Below are 10,902 nucleotides of genomic sequence, written 5' to 3' on the forward strand. Positions count from 1 at the left end.
GCCTCCTGCTGGCAGTGCTGTGCCCCCCCACACATGCCGGTGACTTGGTGACTTCATCAATGACATCACTGGTGCCAAGGGAAGGGCAGCCCATGATGTCCCTGCGGGAGCCGCCAGCCCTCATGCAAGAGACCCGCTCTCAGACACTAGCAGCCCTCGTGTGAGGGTGCCACTCTTGCCAGCCCTCCTGCAAGGGTGCTGGGTGCCCTCCCGCTGGCCCCAGCCCACAGGAACAATTGGGCTCTGTGCTGTGGCGGCCAGCCCCGGTAATCCGGGGCACGGGGCCGGGGCCAGGGGCACCCTGGGCGGCTGAGGCAGCGCTTGGGGTTTAAAGGCCCCTGTGGTGCCCCGGTGTCGCAGGCAGAGCCGTGCTAGGAGACTGCTGTTGGCCTTTGCCAGGTGTCCCTGTGCCCTCACCACCTCAGCATCCTCCCCAGGTACTGGTGGCGGGGCCCAGCCATCCTGGCAGGGGGAAAGCGGGCTGCAGAGGAGGGCATGGGGCAGTCCTTGGGCTGGGGGTGCTGGCAGCTTCCTGACAGCTCAGCTGTACACCCACGGGGGGTTGCTGAGGGGCCCAGGCAGGTGGTGGGCTGCACTGTGTGTCCCCAACCCCACTGCTGGGTCACATCCGCCCCATGGGGACCTCCTGGCCAGCCCCCACCCCCACAATCATTGTGTGCCCTGCTGGGAATGAAAGCACCCCTGTGCACATAGGTAGGGGGTTAGCCCTGTACACCTGGGCCCTTTGCCCCAGGGCACTTTGGAGGGTGGGGAGGGGTGCCCCTGACTGTGCTGAGCTGGCATGGGATTACACTGATCTCCCCTCAGTCTGAGCAAGAGCTGCCAGGTCACCTGGGCTGGCACTGGTGGGTGTCACAGGAGGGGGTGCCCAGGGCTGGCACCGGTGGCTGCTGTGGGAGGGTGCCTGGGGTCCTCAGGGCTGGCACCGGTGGGTGCCACAGGAGGCAGTCACTGGGATCTCCAGGGCTGGCACCAGCAGGTGCCATGGGAGGGTGCCCAGCGTCCCTGGGGCTGGCACTGGCAAGTGCCACAGGTGCTCAGACACAACTAGGGTGGTGCTGGGGTGTCCAAGGGTTTGGGTGCCCCTTGGAAGCCCAGCTGACCCCCACCTGTCCTGTCTCTTGCAGCCCTGCCGCCGCCAGGATGGTGAGTGGGGCGCAGGGCTGGGGCGGTGGGTGCCCCCTTGCAGACACAGCGTGGCCAGCGGGGGTGTGCAGAAGCTGGCAGCGCAGTTGCCATGGCCCTGCACATGACCCAGTGGGGACAAGGGGATGCTTTGTCTGGGAGCTGCCTGGCCCCAGCAGCTGGCACTGCCCTGCGGCCCCAAACACAGTGGAAGCGGGGCACCCAGGGACTGCCGTGCCTTGGCCCTGTGCCTGCCACTGCCTTGGCCCTGTCTCTGCACCGCGCTTACTCCATGCCTGCCACCCCCTCTGCTCATGCCAGTCCCGTCTCTGCCCCATGCCTGCCTTATCTCTGACCCATGCCAGCCCCTTGCCAGCCTTGTCCCTGCCCCATGCCCTTTACCATCTCTGCCCCATGCTTGTGCTATCTCTGCTCCGTGCAGCCCTGTTTCTGCCCTCTCTCTGCTCCATGCCTGCCCTTTCCAGCTGTATGCCAGTGCCATGTCTGCCTCATGCCAGCCCCATCTCTGCCCCATGCCTGCTCCATACCATTCGTATGCCAACCCCATCTCTGCTCCATGTGTGCCCCATCTCTGTCCCATGCCAGCCCCATTCCAGCCCCATTTCTGCCCCATAGCAGCCTCTTGCCAACCTTGTCTCTGCCCCTGCAGCTCTCCGTGGACCAGATTAGCACAGAGCAGCCACTGAGCCTCAAGGAGCGGGACTGGGCTGAGCCAGAGGCGCTGTGCCTGAGCTGTCCTYGGGACAAGGCCCCTGATGGCCTGGTAAACCCCAAGGGCACCCAGGACCCCACTGGCACCTCTGAAGCCTATGAGCTGCTGCAGAGTGCCCTGCGCCAGGAGGGACTGCCTGGCACCCTGGACCGCACTGCTGAGCCCCGCACGGGTATGGGGAGCATGTGGGGGGGGATGGGCTGGGGTGGCTGGGGATGGGGCATGGGGCCAGGCTGGAAATGTGAGGGGGGCTCAGGCCTGGAGCCATCAACCATCCCTGTGCTGGCAGGGTTTGGCCCGCTGGACATGACTGTCTGCATCCTGGGTGCCCCAACCGCCTTCCTGCCGGTGCTCCTGGAGGGTGGTAACCGTTGCCCAGGTGCGTATGCCCAGGCTGGGCCACATCTCAACCTGTATCACACCCCAGAGAACCCACAGCCGGGCAGCCAGGGCGGCTCCCCTAGCAGGTCCCCTTGCAGGTGCCATGCTGCTGTGCTTGTCGCCTGCCTGGGCCAACCGCGTGCCTTCGGAGACGGAGACCGGCGCCTGGTCCCTGCTTCTGTCCCGTGCCATCTCCTTTGAGGCAGGGGGTCGCAGTGCCCTGGAGGCCTTTGCACCCCCCCGCCGTGCCACCTACACCACCGGTGCCTTTGCTGTGGCCACCTGGGCTGCTGAGCTGGCCCGCGACCTCGACTGCCCCACAGGGGGCTCGGCCTCACTCGCCCGCCTGCTTGAGGATCCGCTGACTGCCCGGGGGGTGCTCGCAGCCCGTGCCGGGCTACCTGTGCCCCCCACGCTGGCCTTCACCCTGCCACGGCCTGGGGGGACCCTGCCTGGTCCTGTGTCTGTCCCCAGTGGCACCCCTGGGCTGTGCCTGGTGCAGCTAGGCAGCACCGCCAGCCAGGACAGCCTCATCCAGGAGGAGGTGGGCGCCTTCCTGGGCGGCACGGCCATGGCCCCCTACACCCAGGTGGGCACTGGCCATGGGCCACTGCTGGGGTGTCATGGGGTGGTGCGACCCTTGGCACAGGGCAGGGTGACATGGGGTGGTGTGGCGCTTGGCATTGCACAGTGGGGTGACACGATGTGCAGGCCCTTGGGGGTGATGCAGTGGTGCATGCAGGGGGTGGTGTGCCCTCTGGGGTGACACAAGGCAATGCAGTGGTGTGTGCAGGCAGCAGTGCAGCTGTTGGGATGACACGGGGTGACACGACAGTGCACACAGGCAGTGGCGTGGCTGTTGGGGTGATGTGGGGTAACACTGCACACAGGCAATGATGTGGCTGTTGGGAGTGACATGGCAGTGCACACAGGTGGTGATGTGGCTGTTGGGGTGAGGCAATGGTGTGTACAGGTGGCAGTGCAGCCTGTAGGGTGACACAGAGTGATGTGACAGTGTGCACAGGCAGTGGTATGGCCTCCAGGGTGATAATAGTGGTGCACGCAAACAGTAGTGAGGCTGTTAAAAGTGATGCGGCCCTGTTCACAGGTGGCAGTGCGGCGAGCTGGGTGGCGGTGGTGCGGGAATGGGACCCGCAGCACCCACACGAAGGCTGAGGGGGCTGCAGTGGCACAGGCGGTGAGGGGCTGTCTCAGTGGCCTGCAGGAAGAGGACAGTGTCCTGCTGGAGGCCCTGGTGCCCACTGCCTACTTGCCCAACCCCACCCACCCCACACGTAAGCCAAGCCCACCACCGCCATCTTGGCGTCCTGGGATGGGTGGCCATGTTGGGCTCCCCTGGGTGATGGTAGCCATCTTGGGCTCCCACAACCCCCTGGGGAAGAGAACAGCAATTTGAGATCCCCCCAGTTTCCAGGACAGAGTGTGAAGGTGGCTGCTTCGGCCCTCCCATGGTGCCTCAGGGTGGGATGGGAGGGCAGCCATCTTTGACTCCCACAATCCCCTGGAGCTAGGGAAGGGGAGGGTGGTCATCTTGGCATCCTGTGCCCCTCCCCCCCCCGAGGTTGGGTAGGGAGAAAACCTTTGGGGCCCCAAATGCATAGGGGAGAGGGCTGCAGTGCTGTGCTGGGAGCCTTTGGGTCAGGGTAGACATGGCCACCACATTGGGTCCTCCCTAACCTGGGGGTTGGAGGGCGGGTGGCCCCCCTTGGCCAACCCCCATGGTGATGGGGTGGTGAGTGCCCAGCAAAGGCTGGTGCCATGGGGTGCTGCCGATGCCAGCCCACCCCTTCCCTCACTCCCCAGGCACCGCCTCCCCCAGGCTGCCCATGGCCCTCCGCATCTGCACCGTGGTCTGCAGGTCCTGGGGGGACCGCCCCCAGCTCTGCCAGGTAGGCCCCGCGCCTGGATCTGCTCGGGCCACCCTCGGGGGGCGGGCTGAGGGCGGGTGGCCGAGCGGGGGCCCTGCCTCGGCTCCTGCTAGCGGAGCGGCTGCAGTCGCTGCCCCCTGCGCCCCTCTGGGGAGGTGGGAAGGGTAGGGCAATGTGTGGCCCCACCCTCAGGCAGCTTGGGGGCGGGGCCATGAGCATCCTTGCCCCCAGGCAGCTGGGCCATGGGGCCAGGGACGTCCCCACCCTCTGGCAGTGCTGTCCCCGCAGGTGGCGTGTGAAATCGGGCGGGCTGAGGCGCCCGTGCACCACGGAGTTGCGCTGCCTCAGGGCCTGGATTCGGCCCTGCAGCAGTGGGGCCTCACGGAGCCGGGCCAGCGGCAGGCCCTGGGCACCAAGCTGCAGTGCGCTGCTGAGGCCGCCATGGCTGCCATCCTTGACATGGAGGCTGAGCTGACACCTGAACAGCGTGGTGGCACCCGGGCACAGACTGATATCATGGGTGAGCAGTGGCTGGACAGTGGGCTGGGTGATGCCGGGCTGCCCCACAGCCCTGAGCCTGGACTCCCCATCCCCCAGGTGTGGACTTCCTGCTGACCTGCGTGGGTGACTCGCTGGAGCTCATGGCCCTGTCGACCAACACGCAGCAGTGCCTGGAGACCTGTGGCCTGGCTGAAGCCATGGGGCGCGCTGTGGGTGAGCCTGCCGGTGACCTGCCCCGTCTGCTGGCTGAGACCATGCTGCACCAGGCACAGCGCCACCTCCTAGAGGGCAAGGACATCCTGCTTATCGGGGCTGGCGGCGTCAGCAAGAGCTTCGTCTGGGATGCAGCCCGGGACTATGGCTTCAAGGTAAGATCTGGGGCTGGGGCTGGGGCTGGCATCAACGGCATCAGGAGATTTCAGAGTCAGTGTCCAGCATGGCCTCCCCATGGCATAGCTGTGCCCATCCTGCGGCTGATGCAGGAGGTGGCTGTGGTGCCGGTGCCCAGGCCATGGTGACAGTGGCCGTATCTCTTGGGGCGGGTGGTGTGTGTGTGCAGATCCACCTGGTGGAGTCAGACCCAGAGCACTTTGCAGCGGGGCTGGCGGAGACCTTCCTGCCCTATGATAGCACAGAGCACCGACGGGATGAGGAGCATGCTGAGCGGGTGGTCGAGCTGGTGCGGGCCCGGGGGCTCCGCCCCCATGCCTGCCTCTGCTACTGGGACGACTGTGTGGTGCTGGCGGCCCTGGTGTGCCAGCACCTAGGGCTGCCTACCAACCCACCTGCTGCTGTGCGCCTGGCCAAGCAGAAGAGCCGGACCCACCAGCATCTACTGCAGTGCCGCTGGGGCCGCCCGCCACCCGCTGCCTACGCTGTGCCCTGCTGCCCCGTCGAGAGCCACAGTGATGTGCAGCAGGCTGCTGCCACCCTGCCCTTCCCTGCTGTGGCCAAGCTGGAGTACGGGGCAGGCGCCGTGGGTGTGCGGCTGGTGGAGAATGCCAGCGAGTGCCACGCACATGCTGAGCGGCTGTGGCGCGACCTGCAGGCCGATGCTGATCACCCGGGCATTGGGCTGGGCTGGGGCAATGGGATGCTGCTAATGGAGTATGTGCCAGGCACTGAGCATGACGTGGACCTGGTGCTCTTTGAGGGGCAGCTGCTGGGTGCCTGGGTTTCTGACAATGGCCCCACACGGGTGCCTGCCTTCCTGGAGACAGCAGCCTGCATGCCCTCATGCCTGCCAGCCGATCGGCAGGCCCAGCTGGTGTGGGCAGCCCACCAGTGCTGCCTGGCCTGTGGGCTGGCCAACGGCGTCTTCAATGTGGAGCTGAAACTTGGGCCAGGTGGCCCTCGCCTGCTGGAGATCAACCCCCGCATGGGTGGCTTCTACCTCCGTGACTGGATCCGCGAGGTCTACGGTGCCGACCTGCTGCTGGCCGCTGTGCTGGTGGCCTGCGGGCTGCGGCCAGTGCTGCCTGCCCGGCCCACCGCCCGCACCCACCTGGCTGGTGTCATGTGCCTGGCCTCGCTACATGGGCCGGCCTTGGGCACCGGTGGCGGGCTGGCGACCCTGCAGGCACTGCAGGCCCGTGGCCTCATCCGCCTCAACCGCCTCTTCGAGCAGCCTGAGGTGGATGAGTACGAGGAGCCATACCTTAGCGTGGCCTGCAGTGGTGGGACGCACCATGATGCCTGCCTCCGCCTGCTCAGCCTCTGCCAGGCGCTGGGCATTGACTCGCCCTGCTATCCTGTTGCCCACTTCCTCTCCCATTTCAAATAGCCCCTGGGGTGGGAACGGGGGCCAGTGCGGGGTGCGGGGCAGTGCTGGATATGCACAGCTGGGTTCTCTCCCACAGGCATCCCACTGCCCTGGCTGGCCGCCTCCCCTGCTCCCCTGGCAGCCCTGTACCCCTTGCCTGGGCAGCCCTGGCCCCTGGCAGCTCTGAGCCCCCATCCCCTCTCATCCTCATCCCCTGGCACCCTCAGCTTCTGCCCTGGCACCCCTAGCCCTTGGCAGCCCCAAACCTGGCACCCAGCAAGGTCTGTCCCCATTATCTTTGTCTGCTGGCACCCACCTCTGGTACCCCCAAACCCTGTCCCTGGCATCCTTATCTCCTGGCAGCACGTCCTGGCACCTCCATCCCCAGGCACCCTCATTCCCCAAGCCCTGACCATAGTGTCCCTGTCACCTGTCACTCCCTGGCACCCCAAGCCCTGTCCCCTGGCATGCCACTCCCCTGGCACCCCCAAACTCTGCCCCTGTCATCCCTGTTCATGGCACCCCCATTCCATGGCACCCCCAGGCCCTGTCCCCAGGTACTTTGTCCTCTGGCACCCCCATTCCCTGCCACCCCCAACCCTGGCCCAGCACCCCAAACTCTGCCCTGGCATCCTATGCCTCATGTGGGTGCAGTGCCTGCATGCTGAGGCCATGCAAGATCGTGCCATCAGGGACACCCAGGCTGGCATGCCATGCCACCCCCAGGACAGGGAGGATGCCCTGGGCCTGTCCCTAGTGGTGTGCTCGCCAAGGCAGGCCAGAACAGCAGGCACAGCCCACAGTGGGGCAGCCCACTCTGCCCGTGCTCGGCACCCTGGAATGGTGGGCCAGCCCCACCAGCCAGCACTAGGAGACTCTGCAATAATAAACTTGGCAGGGGGGAGACCCTGCAGTAACAGATCTGTGTGGGGAGACCCTAAAATAACATACTGGGCAGGAAAACCCTGCAATACCAAATCACCATTGAGAGACCCTGCAATAAAAAAAAAACAACATGGGGAGACCCTAAAATAACAGACTTGTGTGGGAAGACCCTATGATAAGAGACTATCCGTGGGAAGACTATATGAAAACAAACCAGCTTGGGGGGGGGCATAATGTAAAGCCCCAGGGAGGGGCAACAATAACAACTGGGAGACCCTACAATAGCATGCCAGCATGCCTAGCCCAACTCTCCACATACCCGGTGTCCTAAATATCCCAACRGAGAGGCACAAGTGCATGTCTTCTCAGTCCAGAGAGATCCTGCAATAACACCATAGCGCACACCACTCTGTTGTAGTAAGGTCACAACAGCTGTGGCTGACAAGCTAACAGTAATGTTGTGATCCTACAAAGGCACAGCAGCATCAAGTGACCCTGCAATAACAACCTGTGCGCACAGCTTGGGAGCCCAGCTAAGCCCACAGCACCAGTGCAGTACTTTTGTCACATCCCTGAGTGAGGGAGACCCTACAATAACATACAATCTGGGCATCCTGGGTGGGGGTTGCAATACAACACAGCTTCTCCAGGCCCTGGGACCCTATCGTAAAACTGGAGACCTAGAATAACACTGTGACACCAAAAAAACAGTAATTTATATAGTTGCTGAGCCCCGAAGACAGTATCACACCTTACAATAACACACAGCCTGTGTATGCCTGTTACTCTACAGCAACACTAGTGACCTTCTAGGATGCAGCCCATATAGTTCCCATGACCTACAATAACAGTGACCCTAAACAGCCCTTAGCCGGTGTACTCCCACTGCTCTACAGAACACTAGTGACTCTACAGCCACAAGCAGCCTGTGTGTTCCTGTGACCCTACAATAACACTAGTGACCCTACAGTAACATGTGAGCAAACTGTGCAGCCCAAGATGCTGCTGGTGGCTGCTGTCTCTTTGGAGAGGGCATCTCCGTGTCCTTCCCTCAAGGTGTCGTCATAATCAGACTCTATGCGGTCACAGCGCCGAGTGACAATGTCTCAGGACAGGGTGCAGCAATGAGGAGCACCAGGCAGAAAGCAAAGCGGCAGAGCCCTCAGGCAGCACGGTGCAGGAGGCGGGGCCCCCCGGTGAGCTGGCTGCCCCGCCACCCCAGTAAAGGCCACGCACATCTGCAGCCTTCCTGTGTTGTTGCCCCATGGCAGGGGCTGGGGGCACCACAGGGCTCTGCCCAGCCCTTGGCAGCCCTGGCCATCCTGCTGCCAGCTCCTGGCACATCCCTATGCCCCCCAGTGCTGCCAGCTGCCCTGCGCAAGTGGTGACATTTGAGCCTGAACTCCTGCCCTTTGGCCATGGCTGAGCAGAATCCCCTATGCTGGAATCCGATCCCATTCTGGACCCTGCGCCACCCTGGAGACTGGGGACAGTGGAGGGGCCTGGGGGCTGCCCAGTGGGCAGTGGCTCAGCTCTGTAGTGCCTGCTAGGGCCCTGCATGCAGGCTGTGCCCCTCATCTGAATCGGTGGTGAGACTGGCCCGCTGCCCAGGGATGCAGACTGTTCCTGGCCTGGAGGCTGGATGCCCAGCTCCAGTTACTAGCAGGGAGGAAGCTGCAGAGCTGGCCAGGGAACCCAAAGCTGCCAGGGGAACCCATGTGTGCCAGGGACCAAAGGCAAGGGTGGCCCCAGAGCTGCATTGCTAGGGTGGGCTGGATGGGGAGATGCTGCAGCCCCCGGGGAGACACAACTGGGACAGGGAGCAGGGAAGTGCCATGGCCAGGGACAGTGACAGCCTGGCACAGCTATGGACAGCTGGGTACAGCACAGCACAGTCCAGCACAACCCAGTACCACTCGGCAAAGCCCAGTAGAGTCTGACACAGCTGACTTTGGCCTGGTACCACCCAGCACTACCCTGTACTGCCCTGCAAAGCCCAGTACTGCATGAAAAAGCCCATTAGAGCCCCCCCAGAAAACAATAAGTCCAGCAAAGCCCAGCACAGCCTGACAATCTAGTAAAAAGCCCAACAAAGCCCAAGAAAGCCATATCTTAACTGGCACAGCCCACCAACACTCAACACAGCATAGCATAGCCCGAAAAAGCCCAGCATAACCTGACACAGCACAGAACAGTCTGGAATAGCCCAGAAAAGGCTGCACAGCTCCCAAAAGCCCAGCACAGCTTGGGACAGTCTGACAAAGCCCCAAGAAGCCCAGCACAGCCCCAAAAAGCCTGACAACCTAAACTACCTGAAAAAGCCCAGCATAGCCGTGCACAGCCCAACCCAAAACAGTCCAGTCAATCCTGAAACAGTTCAGCACAGCCCAAAAAAAAAAAAAAAAAAAAAAGAGGCCCTAAATAGCCCGGCACAGCCTCAGACAGCCCAGCATAGGCCAACATATCTCAAACAAGTCCAGAACAGCCTAGCTCAGCCCAATAAAGTCCGGCATAGCCCAGCATCACGCAGCACAGGCTGAAAAAGCCCAGCCCAGCTGAAAACAGCCCAGCCCAGCCTGACAGAGACCCCCCAAAACAACACCCTTCCCCCAAAAGCCCAGAAAGGCACAGGACAACCCAGCTCGCTTTGGCACAGGCAGACAAAGCCCAACAAATGCTGGCACAGCCCAGCCCAGGCCAGCAAAGGCTAGCACAACCCAACATAGCCCGATACTGCCTGGCACCACAGAGAAAAGCCCGGCATAGCCAGGCACAGCCCAGTACGGCCCAGAATTGCCTGATAAGGACCAGCACATCCTGGCACTGACCCCCACTGCCTGGTACAGATCACTACAACCTATAATCACCCTGCACTACATGATGCAGCCCTGCACAGTCTAGTAGAGCCTGGCATAGCCCAGCATGGTCCAGTACCATCCAGCACAGCCCTGTACTGCCCAACACCACCTGACAAAGCCTGACAGAGCCTGGTAAAGCCCAGCAATGCCCAACGCAGCCCAGTACTGCCTGGAAAAGCCCAGCTCAATGCAGGCCAGCCCAGCTCAGCAGAACCCAGCCCAGCTCAACTCAGCCCAGAAGAGCCCCTAAAAGACCAAAATACCCCCCAAAGCCTGAAATAGATCAAAAAAGCCTCCCAAAGTCCCCAAATGCTCAGAAGAACCTGGAACAGATGAAAAAGGCCCCCAAATCCCCTACAGAGCCTGGAAAAAACCCTGCAGAGCCCAGAGCAACCTGTACCACCCAAAAAAGCCCCACAGAGCCCAAAACAATATGCATCAATTGAAAAAGCTCTGCAGAGCCTGGCACAGCCCTCCACATGCCCAAATACCCTTGAAAGAATCTGAAACAGCCTGAAAAAGCCCACTAGAGCCCCCAAAAGCCTCACACAGTCCAGCACAGCCCCCAAAAGTCCAGCGTAGTTCAGCACAGCACAACACAGAATACCCTGAAACAGCCCCAAGCGGTCCCCAAAAGCCAGAAAGGGGCCCAATGCAGCCCCAAACTACCCAAAAAAAGCCCAAAGCAGCCTGAAAGTGCCCAAATAGCCCCAAACAGTCTGACACCACCCAACAAAGCCCAGCTGA

The 10,902-nt window shown here is 62.4% G+C and overlaps 1 protein-coding gene across 1 annotated transcript; it reads left to right on the plus strand.

Annotated features, from left to right (window-relative positions):
• Positions 1-95: 95 nt before the first annotated feature.
• On the plus strand, positions 96-6,433 carry CARNS1 (carnosine synthase 1). Its single transcript, XM_085312492.1, has 10 exons — positions 96-160; positions 1,149-1,167; positions 1,817-2,051; positions 2,169-2,258; positions 2,359-2,849; positions 3,369-3,555; positions 4,085-4,170; positions 4,438-4,669; positions 4,747-5,018; positions 5,210-6,433. The coding sequence occupies exons 1-10, from the start codon at positions 96-98 to the stop codon at positions 6,431-6,433; spliced, it is 2,901 nt and encodes a 966-aa protein (XP_085168618.1).
• The last annotated feature ends 4,469 nt before the right edge of the window (positions 6,434-10,902 follow it).

Source organism: Rhea americana, unplaced genomic scaffold, assembly GCF_003343005.1.
Source record: "Rhea americana isolate MKP2758 unplaced genomic scaffold, rheAme1 scaffold_368, whole genome shotgun sequence".
Lineage (NCBI taxonomy): Eukaryota > Metazoa > Chordata > Aves > Rheiformes > Rheidae > Rhea > Rhea americana.